Source organism: Seriola aureovittata, chromosome 18, assembly GCF_021018895.1.
Source record: "Seriola aureovittata isolate HTS-2021-v1 ecotype China chromosome 18, ASM2101889v1, whole genome shotgun sequence".
NCBI lineage: Eukaryota > Metazoa > Chordata > Actinopteri > Carangiformes > Carangidae > Seriola > Seriola aureovittata.
Window position 1 is genome coordinate 2127520 of NC_079381.1, and position 19245 is coordinate 2146764.

Genomic DNA, 19245 nt, shown 5'->3' on the forward strand with positions numbered 1-19245 from the left:
ACAGACATATACTAGAGTCATCTAGACTGAATGAAAACAGCAGAGATTAACCACCGTTCATCCACCAGTGGAAAATCCCTTTCCTTTTACTTTGTTCCAATTTAAATTACAATGATTTTTTTCATTCTTCCTTGGATTCTATCCAGTGTTTGGTTTGACGATCTTAAATAAAGCCATTAACAACAGAAAATCCCGCCCTGACAGGAAAAAACCCCCAGAAATCCAAAATTCCATTTCAAGTATTTCCATTTGGACCAGTCCCATGTTAGAATCAAATTCCCAGCAGGACGTCTGATAAAAAGCAATACCGTGACGACTGACAGATTGTTTTCAGATTAAAGTTACATTTTCAAGGTGTGATGTTGGTGGAGCGAGCTGTCACAGCTGTGTTGAGATCTGGTGACTGTGACGGTCATAGAATATGACTCACATCACTTTCATCAAACCCTCAGCCCTCATGTCCTGTATGGAAGCATCTCCATTTGTTACACTGAATTACTCAAGTTCTTCTTTTAATTTCTCACTAAAGATCATGATTAGTTCAGGCAGGAATTAAAACATTTTTTCCATCTTCTATATACAGAGCTTTTAGTTTCCCTGCAGGTGTTTTAACTTCAAAAGTCACATATCTTTGAACAACAATTGCATCCCAGCAGGTTCATCACTTTATTCTTTGAGAGAGAGAGAGAGAGAGAGAGAGAGAGAGAGAGAGAGAGAGAGAGAGATGCTGACTGTTCTATAGTGTTCTATAGTGGAGGCGGTTTGTCTCAGCTGAGATAAAGAGCGCCTCCACTTCTGTCAGTCTTATATAAGATGTTATATCCAGTTTATTAAGCACCGGGGAAAATGATCAGTCACAATGAGGTTCATGGAACAGAACAGGCCACATATTTAAAAAGTGAAGTGTCTGGTTAAACCCTCATCCAGTAACTATATTAATAACGAGAAAAGATGGGACCTTGTCCTGTATTATCATTCATTTTTATATGTGATAAAAAGCTGTAAATCTCTGCTGAAGAGCTGGTGAGCAGGGCTGGGCAGGATATCAACTCCTTAAAGTAAATCCGTTTCTTTTCAAACCAGATAAAGATACAAGAGACCATTCACACTACAGTTTGATGTGTTTCTTCCATAAAGCTGTCCACGCAACCCCGCCCCCACTCCCCCTCTGCGTCAGTGTACAAGCCCCGCCCCTGCTCCGTTTGTCTGCATACAAACCCCGCCCCCACTCCCCCTCTGCGTCAGTGTACAAGCCCCGCCCCTGCTCCGTTTGTCTGCATACAAACCCCGCCCCCACTCCCCCTCTGCGTCAGTGTACAAACCCCGCCCCTACTCCATCTGCGTCTACGCCCTAGCCTAAGTTCTCCTGACACACTGGGGGACACCCAGTGCTGGTTTGTGAAAAGAAAATTAATGGTTCAATTATTTGCAGATGGTTTAGATTTAAAATATCTTTATTGCATTTTGTTCTCTTTGTCTGTTATTGTTGTTGAAAACAACTGAAGGAGTATTCTCAGAGACGCACCTACTTTTATACAATATAGTCCATTCATTTGATATATTATTTCATTTGCATGTTTTGCAGATGTATATCACCCAACAGGGAGGGAAACCCTCTGTTTGCATCGTATGTTGACCACAGTCTGTTTTAATAAAAGTGCTAGTGACGTCTCACATGTGGCTTTGACTTACAACTGAACATGTAGCCCACATCTTAAAAATCCCAGATATACTGTATATCTCATCAATTCAGCCTAAAGATACAGAAATATGACTCTTGGCTGCAGCCCCAGCTGTGAGTTCAGTCATACTGTGAATATAAACATCTGTATACAGGACAACTATCTGCAGCTTGGAAACATACAGGACTATCACCAGACCCCCTCTGTTTAAATAAAGAGTTATTAAGATCCATTACATGATCACCTACAGCAATACATAAATAAATCTACACAGCTAATCACTGGATTACCATGTTATTGTAGAGTTACATCACAGAGAAACAGTATGGCCCGATGCACATGGTGTTAGATGACAGATACATGCTGTTTAACTGTTGTTATGTATGAAATCGGTTTTGTTCCTGATGAATCTTTTACTTCACATTCTCTGACACAAACGAGTTATCAGTCTATCGATCGCTGCAGATCGGTTCACTCATGAAACATGGTACCATCCATCAGTGTCGCGCCGTCAGGACAAGCAGTGTTTGCCCAAGTAAAGCTAAAAATAGACATCAATTAGAATGAAACTGAAGTGGAAGTGATATCTCTGCTTATAGCTGATCTCAGAACAGTGTCCTGTCCCATAAAGGATCTGATGCCTGTTTCATTCATCATGTAATTTACATGAGTGGGTGTGACCATGTCCTGCTGACAAAGGCTGGAGCTTGTCAATCTGTCCTGGACTCAGCTTCGACTGTTCTGAGATCAGTTCTGATATTGTAGCATTATATGCATGTGCAGACGTGCGTTAAGAGGCAGCAGCAGCAAATAAATGAGCTAACTACACTGATTTATCATATCTGTGTGAGATCTACTGTAAGTTTGAGACGGAATATTGTTACAGTAGTAGAGCAGCTTGTTTGAGTGACAGATCAGTACGTAGGTCGTGTGCGTAGCAGGTGAGAGAGTTAGTTGGTTGTCGGGCTCTGGTAGCCTGTCTGTAAAAGTCACTGCACGTCACTGCTCCATAGTAACTTGCTTTCATCAAGAAGATGATTCACAGGTGGAAAACTCCTAGTGGTGAGGGAGACCCCCCCCCCCCAACATTAGCAGGTATAAGCCAGTTTTTCACACAGGTAAACCCGCTAATAGAAGTCGATTGACCCCTTGTCCACTGCCAGTCAAGTCTGTCTTTCTGTTCAGACTGAGGACACACACAACTGCAAGGAGTAATGTCATTACATGCACTTACAGAGCACACACACAGACACAGTGGAGAGAGAGTGAGCTGCTAGCCAGCGTGCTAACTGGTAAAACAGATCTGTCTCAGGTTAGAGCTCCTGTAGAAGTGTCAGAGCCTCCGTGTGAGACGCTTCCATCAGTTTTTAAAACTTATGTCAGGGCTGCAGCGCACTCTTTCATCACGGAGCACTGTGTAGCCGCAGTGTCTGCTGTTACAGCACCACGTTGGACAGGTGACAGAAAGAGGTGAAAATGAGCAAGTTCACCTGGGTGTTGTGTTTACACCAATGCTGATCAGAGCCGGAGCCGATAAATACCTGCGTCTACTGCAGAGTCATGTGACCCAGGTGTGAATGCTGACTGTTCCCTTTTCCATTGCCAACAAAAGCCTGATGTTAGCAGGTCTTAACAGGTTTTTGACCAGTGGAAAAGGGGCTAATGTGTGACAACTTGCACTGGACTAAGTCTTGGAAGCGTGCTCACAGACGGGGCCAGTCTTAGAAATATAAGGGCAAATAGTAAGTTCATGTCTGTGCCGCTGCGATCATGGATATTTGGAAAAAATTAAAGGACTTGGGAGACCATGTTGGAAGACGGAACTGAACTCTACACCATGTGCTTGTGAGGGCGTCATCTTTAGTTAATTTATAATTATTAGTCCCTAATGTCTCTCCCATCTCTGCAGACAGTCTTTGTTCAGCCCAATGTGGTGGGAGGGAGATCCTTCAGGGGCGAGCAGCGAGTGGAATTTCATTGACTAACTGAGGGTAAAGCTGGGGTTCAGCCACTAAGACCAGTCTGGGTTCAGCTCAGTGGAAACAGCTGTGAAGATCATCATGGCTCCATCAAGTATTGGAAACAGTACTGTGTGTGTGTGTGTGTGTGTGTGTGTGTGTGTGTGTGTGTGTGTGTGTGTGTGTGTGTGTGTGTGTAGGTGGGGGGGGGGTTCTCGGGGGTTTCCTGCAAAAGACTTTCTGTTTCCTGGTAAGAATTCAAATTCAACACAGACATAATTACTGAGAAATTACAGGAACCCCTCAAATAGTGGTTTGAAGGGTTTACAACACCACAGCTAGAATTTCCTAATAAGAGGCCAACCACCTGACAACATGTGTCTCTTACCTCTGGCTGTATCGCCCTGAAGACTGGTGCATCCATCAGGGTGATTTGGCTCTGAAATAATAAAAGACAGTAATTTAGTCTCTCTTTCAATATGCAGGAGGTTGACACACATATGAAACACAACACACAACTGAACATTATGAAACCATGATGGTGGAAGAACACACACACACACACACACACACACACGCTTCAGAAAGTCTTTTATTGTGCTGTCGATTTAATTTTAAATGAATAACCCATAAAAACATTATGACTGAAATAACTGATGATATAAACTGCTACTGATTTCTTTGAGAAGCGTCTTCCCATTTGTTGAGCTGTTGTCGTGCTTCATGATTGGCTCAGCTGTTTCAGAGCCATGAGATCAGTGATGTGATTGGCTGAGAGTGCATCTATTAATCAACACAGACTCTGACCTCTATTGCATTTCACTCAGCCCTCTGCAATTTGTGCTTTTGCACATACACACTAAATAAATAAATAGATGATTTCACATCTTCCAAAACAGACAAACAGCTGGAAGCTTTTTTTGGCCACTTGAGAGCAGGAAACCTCCAGCAGAGAACAGCTGACAACAGCTGGGAACTAGCATGATGAGAAAAGAGAGTAAATCTGCCCTAAACCAAAACACTGAGCAGCAGAGACTTCGGTGTGTTTGGACCCCTGTCATCATTACAGCATAGAACATCTGATTTGAAATAGTCAATAATAATAAATGAAAGTTTTTTTCTCTGGCAGAAATTTAAAGAAACTTTTGCATGTCGATGAAAGGGAGCTAGAAATTCTCAAAACTTGGTTTGATGTCAATAAATTGTCTCTTAATGTTAAGAAAACCGAATTCATGGTTTTTGGAAATCAAAAAGAAATTGATGGGGCTATTACTACAAGAACTAGCTAGACGTATTATTCATGAGGCTGGTTACTGTGACCACCCTAATCCACTGTTTCTAAATTCCCATCCAATGAAATTTAATGATTTAGTATATTATTATAAAATAATGCAAAAAATGTTCAGAGCTAAATGAAAGTCACTCCCAGACTGCCTGTTCAGTCACTATTGAATACACAGACCTTTGACTTAGTTTTTTTTACTGTCTATATTGTTTATATTTACTGTTGTTTATATCTGTATATTACTATGTGTGATGACTGGATAAAATACTTCATTTCACACACATGAATGATAGAATCTTTCTTTTCTCATCTAAAAATAAATGTAGGAATAAATAACACTTCCTACACTCATGCCTCGCCTCCATATCAAAGCCTTACATATTAACACAAGGTATTATTTAGATTTTATTAGCACGACAAAGAAGAAGTGATTTCTGGGAAAACTGCCATTTTATCTGGGAGTGAAACTAAAAAGTAACGTGGTATCAGATCGGGACTTGTGTACTCGCCGATACTTGATGTAGTATTTCAGAGGCATTTCAGACACTAGTATCAGCAGTACTGGAACAAATGTAGTTCAGGTGTGACTGGAGTAAGAGCCAAGTGGCTTCTCTGCATGAACCTAAACTTCCTGCTTGTGGACGTCAGACATCGGCTCCATGTTTTCCTGCAGCTGTGTGGTAAATGAGCCAAAACCAGAGCAGCAGCTGCAGCTCTCAGTATCAAGGAACTTTATCACAGCACCAACCCCCGGCTCCCTCTGAAAGTGAGTGAAAGCTTTGCCAGTAAAGTCCTATAACGGTGTGTTTGGGTCTTTCAGGTGAGATCTGATCCATCAGTTGAAGATCATACTCACAGCAAACTCCTCAGGTGTCACCTTCAGCACATCGAAGACCACTGCATCGTAGCTCTTGGCGTAGTCCACACAGGGTCCATCCAGAGAGTCAGAGCTGCTGCTGGCCTGAGACACACACACACACACACACACACACACACACACACACACACACATTCAACTGTCATGGCAACAGCTCCATACCTGTGTCACCTGCTGTCAGGGACCACATGCAGAACTAATGTCAACAAACTGCGGATTGGATCAATAAAGTTGGCAAAATGTAGCGAGCCATATTTTATTTTTATTTCACACTTTCTGCATCAGAATAACAACATTTTTACCTTTTTACCCTCACACTGCCAAGGCCTTTCTGATGCTAACATTAGTGATGGACTGTTGGACAGACTGTCAGTCAGTCAATCACACCTGATAAACATGGACCATTTTAAAGGTTCCCTGTGGAGTTTTGACCATTATTAACTGATTAAAAACTAGAGTTTTTATTTTGTTTGTTCTCATGTGCCCACACAAGGACCGACGTGCATGTGCCTGTTCATATAGGTGGTGCAATGCACTTTCCAGCCAATGATTTTACATTTTTTTTCAGTGGTCAACAGGTGTAAAATGTGAAAACCAAGCATTAACCTCCGGGTCTGAAAAATGAAGCCAAAACCTGCAGTTCCTCTAATGACCACTAGAGTCTGGCTCCAACAGTGAGTCAGTCCCCACAGACTCCCATGTTACAAAGTCCAACTTTACAGCAGAAATAAACATGTTTACAGCCTGGTACAAAAACCTGTTTTAGTCCCTAAAGCTAATTTCCTCCTTCAGGACAACTGTATAACTCACTCATTTCAAATTTCATAAAGGCTTAAAGTTATGAATAATTGAGGGCGTGGCTGCTTTGAGTGACAGGTGGGTGCCATCACAGCTACCTGTCTGCTCAGCGTCACCTCAGTCAGTGATGGTGATCTCTCTGTGTGTGTGGTGTTGGTTCTTCTGGAGGACTTTTCGTGTAAATATCAGACAGGTAAATGGACAGGTTGTAGGTAAACTGGCTAACAGAACACAAGGAAGTCTGGCTCTTGAAAGTCTATAGGAAAAGACAGTGTAGAGTCGTCACTTCAAACACAGTATGAGCCAAAATGTAAATACTGAGCATTTTAAAGGTGGATATAGCACATCAGCACACACTTGAAAATAAAAATGACTTTCATATTGTGATTCACTGGGTTATTACACTGAATCAGAACTTCCAACAAGTAAAAGCAGATGCTTTGTTCTGGGCATATTACCCATTTCAAATTATGATAATACAGCTTAAATGCTCTGATGTTTCCCCGAGCCTGTTTATTTAGCATGATCTGAATGTTGACTCTTTATCCGTCCTGGTTACTGAGGCTCAGCTCTGACATTTTAATCAACAAATGGAAAGTATTTTTTTATTAAACTATTACTTGGAAAAATGAGAAAAATAGACACACAAGACGACACGTGAACAAGTCATCAAGTCATTTATAGATGTTTTGGAAAGAGACGATGTACAAGTGGAAAATATGCTGTTTTTCTGCCCCGATAAGTACAGAGCTGTCCTCAACTACAGGTCAGATGACCATAAATATTCACATGGATATCCCTTTTATATCATCTATATCATCTGACGTGATCATCAGGTCAAAATGTATCAGAGACCAGTTCTATGAGTCACATACAATATTTCATAGTTTCAAAACAAACTCTGGGGCCTGATGATGTTTCATCCGTCTCCCTATCATTTAAATTAAATACCAATTAGGAGAAGGTCATTGTACCAATTACAGCCAGTTACCTTTTGTACCAATAATTACATGATAATCAACTGCTACTGTTTTTAAATGACAGTAGATTTCTCAGAATTAACAATGCCCAGCTCATGTAATATATACAATTAACTATGTCTAGAGATAATTCAGTTATCTAATATTAATGTAGTTTATATTCAGGAGTTCTGCTTTCCTCCATCTAACCCTTTTTTTAGTTTTATATAAACTGATTGTATTTATTGTATTATGATTAAAGAGCGTTTCTACTGAATATTTGTCTGAAGACCAATAATAATAATAAATGAAATTATCCAATAAACTTTCAAACTGATCTCATTCCAGTCAATAGTTTTTTTTGTTGAAAAATAACAGGGTTTACTGCATGATTTTGATTGGCTAGCCACACATTCATTCAACCCTCCCCAGTCAGTCCAATGACCAATCACACTAGACGAGTCCTAGTTGAACAGTGGCCTCATGAGAACTAATATTTTATTTCAATTCAATTTTCATAACAAATAGTAAATGTTTAGAATAAAAACTGACAGAATAAACAAAAAGCAAGTTTAAATTTCATAACAGTGAGATAATAATTTTGAGATTTATTTATTCATGTATTTAATTATTACTTCACCTGTGTTGGGGATAGAATAATGTGGGCTTCTGGGTAATTGAAATGTAAGGGTTCATTCATGAATGTGCCTGTGGTCAAAAACCATTTACTCATTTTATGACATTTCAATTATGTTTTACATGAATCATTTATTGAAGCAGCAGAATTTTGTAAAACTAATTGACTATCAATATTGGCTTATATTTGTGATTATTTGTGTAATTATTTGATTAATCAGGTAACATAATGCCCAAAACCAGCTGCCACATCTTCAGATATCTTTAGACCAAACAGCCAAAGATTCAATGTACGGATCAGATACAACAGAGGACGGCAGCAGAGCCTCAGAAGAAGAAGCTGAAAGAAGCTGGAACCAGCGAACATTTGGTTTTGACTTGAAAAATGACTTTAAACATTTCAGCCCACAGGGACAAAACATTTGAGGGCCATTCTGATGATGCTGTAACTTTTACATGTGCTTAAGACAACTTCTTACATCTGGAATGAGCCGTGTGCAGGACTGGCTTGCTAAATCAGATCAAATATCAAAAATAAAAGTATTATCGTTATATCATTTAGATTCAGTCTTTGTACATTACATTAGGCCTACAGGACAGCACACCAAGGAACGCTGAGACTTTAAATATATATTAGTTTTACTGGATATCATGGAGCTTATATGGAGCTTGGTCTTACCTCTGAGGTGACTGAGTTGATGCTGGTGCCATCCGAGAGCCCGTTCCTGCGATACATGCTCACAGAGGGACTGGTGGGACGCACAGGTCAGGGCCTTTAGCTGGGGGGCACACATAACCTCTCATCCATACCTGAGGACAGGGGACACATTTCATTTCCCATTACTTCACTTTAAAGTTACAAAAAAAAGGTTTTCCACTGTTTGACAGTATCCATATGAACATTTTCTTCATGTGCTTGTATTAGCACTTGACTGAAGTCATGCATGTGATGCTTATGTGGTAATAAAGTATTTATACCCAATATGCTGCACCATGTTTTCTGGCTGCAGCCTTACTTCAATAAGAAATTTTCCAGATGTGCATTTCACCTTTGCTGTTCCTCATTCGTCTTTTCTGCAACTAAGCAACTTCAGGGTAAATAGAGCATGGAGGGAGATTATTTCTGATACAGATCTGAAACACTTGGTCCAAGATCATTTTTGTTGTAAAGCTTCATCTTTTCCTCTTCTCCTGTGTTTTATTTGAAGTGTTGACCCATAAGAAGATATATTTATGGTTTTAAGAACCAAAAACCATCTCAGTGTAGTTTTACATCTCCTCTCTCAGGCCTTTCTCTGGAGCTCTAGTAACAACAGGTCAGTGAGCCAATCAGAGGAGAGGAACGTGTACCATGGAGGCTTAGTCCTGGCCGCGGCGGGTTAAAGTCCAGCCACGTAGCCCCTGTCACTCTCCCTGACTTTCCTGCCCCTCTCTCACTGTGGCTGTCAAAATAGAGACAAAAATGCTCAAAAAATACCTATAAAAACTAGAATCACCACCTTGTGGTTGTTTCCTCCACCAACCAGTCAAGGACAGGAAATATGGTCACAGTCTCTCCTTCCTGAGTTACAGTGTTGAATAATGACCAGAGGGTTTTTTGCAGAACATTATGATGTCACAGTGAAGTTGACCTTTGACCATTTGGATATAAAATGTCATCACATCATTTTATCCTTTTATCCTGTTAGACATTGAGTTCAATTGTGTCATAATTAGTGAATAAATTTGTGAGTTATAGCCAAAAACGTGTTTTGTGAAGTCACAGTGACCTTGACCTTTGACCACCAAAATCTAATCAAAAGCTAATCAAACTACACATGGAAAAGGTATTAGTGTGGATGTAGCCTTTACCCTTGGGCCAACTATGCATTCTAACACAGAGGAGTCTGTCTGACTGTCTGACAATATAACATGTGAAGAATAACTATGAGGCCTAGAAATTAAAACTGTTAATGAACATGTAGCTTGTCACTTGGTCCTAAAAGACTGGTTATAATTACAGACTGAAGTTTCAGTTCAGCCTTGAGTCTCAGTCGTGAGGATACACAGAAAAAGACATCTACACCCACACACTGATGAATGAGAAGAGGCAGATTTGAGACACAAACATGAACATATGTAACGTGTCTGTTTGTTTACCTTGATGGGAAACTGCATACATGGTGCACAAGGAGTCACACATGTGAGCGGACAGTCTGCAGAACCTGGACTTATTGTACAATATGAATCAGATAAGAGCAGCGTCACAAACAGAGGCTGAGATTATCTCTAATGTGCAGCTGAAATGCTGCACGTGTAGAGAACCTCACAGTCACACATGATACCATCCAACACCTGGAAACCCAGACCGAACACCACTCTCTCACATGCATACGACAGGGTTAGTGTCGTTTACTGACTCACATCAGCGGCTCTGAATGCTGCAGTTCCTCGTGCTCAGAATTCAGCTGTGTTCATTGTTTTTTACTGTCTGTGCCCTTCAACTGTTACAGCAGGAAGTCTCAAAGACTGACTCCACTGGTTTTACATATATCACCTAGTCACAGTGGGTACCATCACCCAGCCTATGAAAACAGCTGTCTAATGTCTTCTGTATGCCTGAGGATGTGATCATGATGTCTTCTCAGCTTCACGGCCCGCATCATAAACTGGCGGTGTGGAGGTCATGAGACGGGGGGGTAGGGTGAGAATGAGCTGCATCATGGACATAGAACTGGATCAGGATCTCTCATCCTCTGCTGCTCTAATTCTGATTTTTTAAAAACCTGTCCCCAAATTTACAGAAGTCAGCAAAGTATCCCGAACATGAATCTATCAAATACCTTTGTTCATCCTATTAAGGTTAAACTCTGACAACAAAAGCAGTGGGTTCAGCAATTTTAAGCTATTTTGCATCAGCAGATATTTTTTATTACTGTACCTCCATCTCTCTCCATGTTTCACTGTATGCTGTATTACAACCATTAGTTCAGCATAAAGGACACAAATATGGTCGTTGGTAACATTATAAAACCCTGTGACTGGCTCTAGGCTGGTGCCTGCCATGCTCTCTCACACCCCTGTCAGACAAAGAAGACAGAGATTCTGGTTGAACTCCAAAATTAGCCTCACCCCTCATCGTCTTTCACCCTGTACAGTGAAGGCAGCAGTTTAATGGAGGAGACCAGCTTTGACTGAACACAGAACCAGGGGCCAGTTGCACAAAACCCCTTAAGTTTTCCACCTAAGTAAGGCACTTAAGGGTTAATTTCTCCTTCACTGAGGGTGTTGAACTGAATCTTTTAAAATGGTTTCCTTAGTTAAGAAAGAAAGGCATTTGCAGCAGTGATACAGATTTTACAGCAGTAAAATTCTACTGTTTCCATGGAGATCATTGATATGCTGTGATACCTGTTAAGACCTTTGGGAACATTAAAGAAGTGTGCTGCTATCTCATCCTCCTGTTGTTTTGATGGGAACTCCCCTATCAGAGTTACCTTTAGTTTTTCCCTTACTTTGGTCGCTATGGTCTTTTGTGCAATGGTTTAACTGACTTTAAGTGATTCTTTAATAAGCTTAAGATAAGGAGAAAACCTTAAATATTTAAGTACACATGGTAAGGAAACCTTAAGGTGAGGACTTAGGTTGTTTTGTGCCACTGTTTTTATTTTAAGGAAACCTTAACTCAGACTTTAAGGAAAATCCTAACTTAAGGTGTTTTGTGCAACCGGCCCCAGGACTGTGGATTTTGTTCCTCATCTCTGGCATTAGAATCCTGTTAAAGAGGATTTCTGCAGGTCCAGTTTAGACAAGAGGACTAACTGTGCCAAACAACAAGAACTCTCCAATGCTCATATGTGCATGTGAGTCTTGTTTTAACACCTATCCTTCAACACAATGCTTCCCAGATTTATTCTACAGCATCCCGATGTGTTTTTGAAGGGGATGAAACTAAAATCATTGTGAAAATGAAAAACCACAAAAAGTTTTAAAGATAATCAGTGTATGTAAAAACATCTGTTTACTAAATGTTTGTAACTAATGATTCACATTAGTCACATGATGACAAACATGTCCACAACATTTCCACTACTTTAAATAAAAAAAAGGCAAGGAAACAGCTGCTGCTTCATAAATAATCTCAGCTCATAGGTTTACAGCAGAAGACGGTAAATTACTGTTATTACTGTAATTAATAGAGGCACCTTAATTAATGAGGGCAACTGCTGTGCATCAGAAACTGAGGACTGCAGAGGTCAGAGTTCAGCTCAGAAAACAAGCTGTTTCTGGCTCAATGTGAATCAGACTAGTGACATTATCCTGAAGCAGCTCGTGGCTAGTGGTAAATACAATATCAAATGTAGCACATAGATATTCGCTATTTTCTGTGAAGAACTTGACCATTACATCATGTGCTTGCAGTGTGGGCAGATCTGTACTTTAAAAAGTTGGATTTTAATGTATAATCAATAACAATTAATCAATAATCTATCTAAGCTCCTGAACACAGACACTGACAGTGTTAACAGAACACATGAATACAGACACATGAGAAAAGCTGAGTTCCCTGAACACTAACACACACGTGGCCACTAGAGGGCAGCACACACCAACATTAAACTTCCAACCACTGCATTAGACCTACACTGAGTCCAGGACCACACTGCACACTCTGTTCTACACACGTTGTGTTCACACTGTAAAGGTGACAAAGCACACACAACAATCACTATTTCTGAGAGGGCTGTTGATGGACACAATGTCCCACAATGCAATGCACTATGCTTCTCCAAGCTGAAACAAATGGAAACAAGCGATGGGTGTGGGTAAAACAGCAAATGGAGAAATGTTATTTATTTATTTATTATTATTTAATAATTATTTATTTAAAAACACAATACAGGTTGTTTTTCACAGCACACACAGTGAAACTGTTGAATTTTGTCCTGAAGTAATCTTTTACATTTTCATTTCGTTTTGACTTGGGTCGACTTTAAAGACCCTCTGATGAAAATCCGGTGTTTAACCTTGTTAACATTGATATGATGTTTTTATATAATACAGACATATGACGATTGAAATAAACATCAACACCATGACTGAGTGTTTCCACCTTGAACTGCAGTGAACCAATGACAGTCTCATAAACAGATTCCGACAGCCAGGGTTTCATACGTCACAAACCTCAGGAACCAATCCTATCAACTCGTGGGGACGGGGGGTGGGGCTAAATAAACCTGAAACCTTGTCAGTACAGAGAGAGAGTTAGCATTAGCACAACCACTATCAATGTGTCAGCCACTGCCAGTTACAAGTGAACAAACAACATAAACAAATAAAAGATGCTAACTACGCTAACTGTTCTGATCCGTCTGCTAGTCTCTGATTCTGGTCTCAGACTCCTCATCTGAGTCTGGGTCTGACTGAGGCTCAAACATGTGGCTGAGTCTCTCTGATGTTTCCTCCTCTAACCATCATCATACTCTCTGCTCTCTCACCTGTACACCTGGAGCAAGCAAATGTGGATCATAAGGCCTGCTCCACATTTCTCAGTCAGGAAGTAAAAGTAGATGATATATCAGTCACAGCCCCACAGCTGTGACTCATGTTTGTTGACAGATTTTCTCTGTGGTTCATTTCTGTAGTAAAGACACTGAACTTTCCTTCACAAACTCCTGCAGGTTAAACTGGGTTCCTCAAAACACCTTTAGTGCTGAAAGACTCACTGGAAACAGACTGAAAACACCTTTTAGCCTCATAACATTAAGGCTGCAAAAAACCCACAATGCAACAGTGTCTGTAAAATACCATAGTTACACTGGTATTCTCCATTCAAAGAATATCTGATGTAATGAACACGCAATAGTTTAGCCTTCAAATATAAGACAAACCTATTGTCTCATATTCAGACAAACACAGTGTCCTCTCTCTCCACAGTGGTACAGAGCTGTGTCTGCAGAGTTTAAACACCTGAACCCTGACATCTATGCTTAAAAATGTTTGGTTTTTGAGTGAGCTTTTGCTGGAAACTACTCTCCCACAATGCAGTGCAGGAGGAAAATGCAAGAAGAAATGGAAGAATTACTCACATTTGCAAAAAATCCTAATTATTTGGAAAAGGGGGACAGAAGGGGCTTGGGCACACTTGTTATTCAACGCTTCCTGACTTCAGCTACCCGTTAGTGGTGTTGGAAAATGAGCTAAAGGTAAGTTTGTTATAACGATATCGCATGATTCAGATATTACTGCAAAAATGTGCTGATAGCTTAGCCTTCGCATCTGTCACTTTTTTGTGTCCCCTGGAAACACTTCTGTTGAGTTTCATATGTTTGCAGCGCATTTGTGTATTTGTTTTTGTTGTGAGTATTTGCAGCTCATGTGTTTCAAATGAATGAAGATGTTTGTGTTTTGTCTGTTTGCATGTGTTTTTCTTAAGTCTTAGTGTGTTGAGCTCTCATGGCCACCGTACTAAAGAGAATGATTACAGAGGAAATTTCTATTTTACAAATAAAAAGCTGAAAGAGAAATTACACAACTTGGATCAACAAAGTGTTTTGAGGAGTTCTGAGTTAACAGATTAGGATTAACCACAAAGTTTTATCACATCTTGTAAGATGTGCTGCAAAAAGAACAAAGTCTCTGCTGAAAGTTTTAAAAACTCACTTCAATGTCTTTGTACAACACAGTCTCGACTGTTCATGTGAGAAGATTAAAATTAACTTTCAAAAGTTTCAGACATAAATCAAAATAGCAGAAAATCACATGGTCAGAGAGGGTGGATTCCTACAATGGGGTATTAGGGCCACATTAAGGGAAAAGAAAAAATCTTAAATTTCGAAAAATAAAGTCATGATTTTGAGAGAAAAAATCATAATATTTCCAAAAAAAAGATTAGTAGATTCCTGTTCTTCAAAGACATAAAATAATCCACAAAACACAGGTTTCTAGATTGAACGTTTTCAGTTTGAATGTATCGTCCAAGTTTGGCGTCTGAGATCGAAACACCTGCATAAGATACTAAAAATAATGATAATAGTGACAATGATAACATGAACACTTACCAGATAATTGAATAATAAATGTGTAATTTGTCTTATGTCAATGTGTCCAGCAAACAGTTTGTACTGAGTGAAGTTGAATAAGTGAAACACCTGCGTGAGTGCATGGTGTGTTCATTCTCACCTCACCTGTTCAGTATGACGACATGTTTCTGTCAGTCAAGCATTCAAAGTGAGGGACACATGTCACATACTGTATGTCACTTACAACGAATCATCAGCTCCTTTTAAACAGAGATCCCACTATACTGCAGTTAAGACGGCCCATCATTATACTTGCTGGCCATTGCTTATTTACACTGAACCAAACAAAGCCGACATGCTGCCGCCTCAGTGTGTGATTTTGGATGCAGAAGTGTAACACAACAGCATCGGTGTCAGTCCCTCAAAACTGACTCTCTGTATCACACAGACATCAGTCCAGCTCTACCTCAGCCACCAAAACAAAATTCTGTGTTCATACCTTTTATACAGAATACAGGCACAACATTCCCGCCTAGAACAAGTTGTAAAAAAGACACCATTACTCAGTGATGTGTCTGATATATCTCAGTCATGTTGATGTGCTTAAAGTTCTAATCTGTAACTTTTCCATATCAAAATGTCTAAAAACAACTGGACCTGTGTTCTATATGTTGTTGAGTTGTGTTCTTACATCATCCCAAATGTTTCCATCAATTCTCAAACCAGAGGAATCTGTCATTTTAATCATGGTAACGTTTCATTGGTCGCCTGTCAGTGACATCATATCCTCTATGATCTGTGTCAGTGTGTTTGTCTGACAGAAGCTCGACATTGACTTTTACCTAGTTTTAAGCCTATGTCACTGAAGAGCGTCGGTGAATCTGAAAACATTTTTTTGGAGCCCACCCGCAGGACATGGTTTTGAGGGGGTTAAATGTGAAACTGATTTATTACTGTTTTTCCTGGTTATAATCACATGGTCTGTTAGATTTGGAGAGGACCTCTGTGGGTAATTCAGCTCCAGGTAAAAACCTCCTAAATGACACTGAAGGAATCAAAACCGGAAAAAGCTGACAACAATGGTGGTGAGGACAAAACTCCCATAATCCCACGCGATGTCACTCAATGCCGTCTCAAACCCTAAAAGCAGAAGTTGCAGACTGTCTGTTTACTTAAGGCATCCAGCAAAAATGAAAACATGGTTCTAGCTTCAGTAGATATGAACAATATTAATAAAATAGATAAACAAATAAATCATGCAGCGATTATTTTGACACATATTACGAAATGAGTCATGATTTTAGAGGGAATGGTCATTTTCATTTTCACTGGAAAAAATATAAAAATGTTGATTTTTGTTTCATTATGTCTGTAGAATATGATTTGTAGGCTGAGGCGTCTCTGCAGCAACACATTTTAGCTTTATTTAAAAAACTGCAGCTCCTGTCATTTGCTTATTGCACTTGGCCATAGTGAAATTTCAATAATATATTTCAATTCACTCAACCCTATTCTCAAGTGTCTCAGACAAAACAAGCCATTTAAAAGACAAAACTTTTGGGTCTGAACATTTTCAAGATATTTTTCTAATATTTCATGGAGAAAAAGATCAAATGATGAACATCAGATCCGTCATTATGAAGAGAACAGTTAGTTGCAGTAAAGAGGAATCAGGGACTTGTGGTCAGTCCACAACTGTGATAATGCAGCTGTTCACAGATCAGCTGTATTCCCATATTTAGTCACTAATATGACTAGTGATATAAAACACTGTGTGCTAACATGTTGCAGCTCTCACAGGGGCGGTGTAGTGAGGCTGTAGTGAGGGTGGGAGGGTCATACTCTGCGTAAGGCCCAATAAAAGCTGGCGCCGGCCCTGCGCCACACAAACATGTTTTGACACCTGAGATTCACGTCAAGTGTCGCAGAGAGACACACATCTGCGCCTGAACGACGAACCGTAAACACATCAGCCATGTCCGTGAATCACGGCGCATCTGTCCGCACACACACAGCGTCATGTCACGACAGCAGCTCCGTGTGACACGGCGGTTATTACACCCCTGATGAAGCCCACAGCCGGGCCTGCTGCCGCCGTTGTGAGCATCAGCGCTGCGGCTACAGTCACAGTATGCTAACGCCTCTGTGGTGCCTACCTCTCCTCCAGGCAGAGTCTCCCGCCGCCGCTGCTGCTGCTGCTGCTGCTGCTGCTGCTGCTCTCTGAATACAGACGACAGTATGAGTCCACATTAAATCCAGTCCAGCCGCGGTGGGTGATTAAGCCCGAACGGTGTTTTCCAAGGAGCGTCCGGGGGGGGTTACTCCTCCTTTGAGCCGAACATGAAGCCAAGGTCGTAACGTCTGGTCCGCGGGATCCACACACCGCGCGGGATACATTAGACGAAATCATACAATCATGGCAGTGACGTGCCAGACCATCTCCAGCAGAGAAAAGAAATGAAATGAATAAATACCGACAGCAGGAAGTGACAGGTAGGCGCACTTATCTTGACGGCCAGGTGTACTGCCTAATCATCCGCTCGGCTCCGCACAGCGCTCCCGCCTCTCATGGCAACTAGCCAATCAGAGAGCGACTATAAACTAGCGTCCTTCAGACGCAGGTGCATCTGTGATGCCTTCACGAGCTGCCTGTGGGCTCGTTTCTCCCTGGTATGGAGAAGGTTTGACTGTGTCACAACAAACATCTGATCCTCAAACTGCAAAATCCTGCAGAGATTCCCGCTGCGTATTTGGTCATTCAGTTTAAAGTAGGAAGCATAAACACACATCTTACACATGCATAAAGAAAAAATTCTCCTCCTGAGGCTAGATCAAAACAATGTGCACTGGATTCAGGCCTAGTGACTGATCCTATTGTAATAATTTTGTAGAGAATAATAACCTTTGATAAAGTAAGGATCCATGAGGTCTTACAAGGTTAATGTTTTTAGTCTTGTTACAGAAAAAATCGCCTTTGACTTTAAACTGACTTCCTGGTGCATTCAAGGATCAATTGATTTATAGATCTTATTCATTAAATTAAAATACAGTACATAACTGTGCATACAGGACAAAAATTCATCAGGATATGGATATAAAGTCACATGACTTATATCCACTGTTGTCCTGATGGGACAACTGGGAGGCAAGAAAAGGGAGTGACTTTTGCATGTTACCTATATCCTATCTTACATTAATATACCTAACAACAACATCAAAATTATACAGTAAATCAAATAATAAAAACACCCACAAGGTCAAACACAAGCCTCACTATGTTAACTCACTCAACATCCATTTTTTCAGTTGTTTTATAAAGCAACTGCTGTTCTTCACAGATGTGATTGCAGATGCATTAGTCATATCAATATAAGGTATGTGAAGTTGAATGTGTGTACACCCATGTGCTATTATGAACTCAGTAAAAATAACAAAAGTAATAATATACAGTATATGTGACTCACAAGTGAAGGAGCTATGCAACAAAATGCCTTTTCTCTAAGTCAATATTATACTTTTATGGTCATTGTTGCAACACACATGCACTGGTGACAGTAAAAGTAGTGACATCTAGTGTTGAACAGAGGACTGGAAGTCATGTTCGTTTTTACAGTGAATAATGTGTAACTCTCCAAAGCATTTCTGTTTAGACGTGTGCTTAGATTAGATCAAATACATTTAGATCAACAGCCTTGACACTGAATAAACCACTTATGAAAAGAAACTGATAATATGTCTTTATTGTGCTTTATTACACATGTCAGCTTTTCTCTGATTCATTTATCAACCACTCCTAATCAATGACATGGAGAACAGGATGGGAGCCAGACTTCAGCAGGACCTCCTTCCATATTGTAGATTCCCCTGGTCTACGGTTGCCATGTGCTGTTTCATGTGTGCTCCTGTGCACCTTCTGGTGGCCTCAGCGAGTGACCACAGTGACTGTGCATGGTGAAGAGGTCACAGGCTAACCTGAGAGGACAGTGTGAAGGACATTCATTGCGTTTGTGCAGCTCGCCATCTACAACCTTTCATTTCTGCAAATGAAC

General features: G+C 40.4%; 1 protein-coding gene across 2 annotated transcripts in view; it reads right to left on the reverse strand.

Moving 5' to 3' along the window:
* LOC130186927 (ras-specific guanine nucleotide-releasing factor RalGPS1-like) overlaps positions 1-18566 on the reverse strand; it is a 105894-nt gene extending 87328 nt beyond the window's left edge. Inside the window, exons 1-4 of one of the 2 annotated variants that reach the window (XM_056404280.1) lie at positions 17353-18566; positions 8875-9005; positions 5782-5886; positions 4029-4079 (exon numbers count right to left, since the gene is read on the reverse strand). In XM_056404280.1, coding sequence (XP_056260255.1) covers positions 4029-4079; positions 5782-5886; positions 8875-8931 — 213 coding nt within the window. In that variant the 5' untranslated portion in view covers positions 8932-9005; positions 17353-18566. The remainder of the gene's footprint in view (positions 1-4028; positions 4080-5781; positions 5887-8874; positions 9006-17352) is intronic. The other variant, XM_056404281.1, reaches the window with a different exon arrangement.
* Positions 18567-19245: the final 679 nt, after the last annotated feature.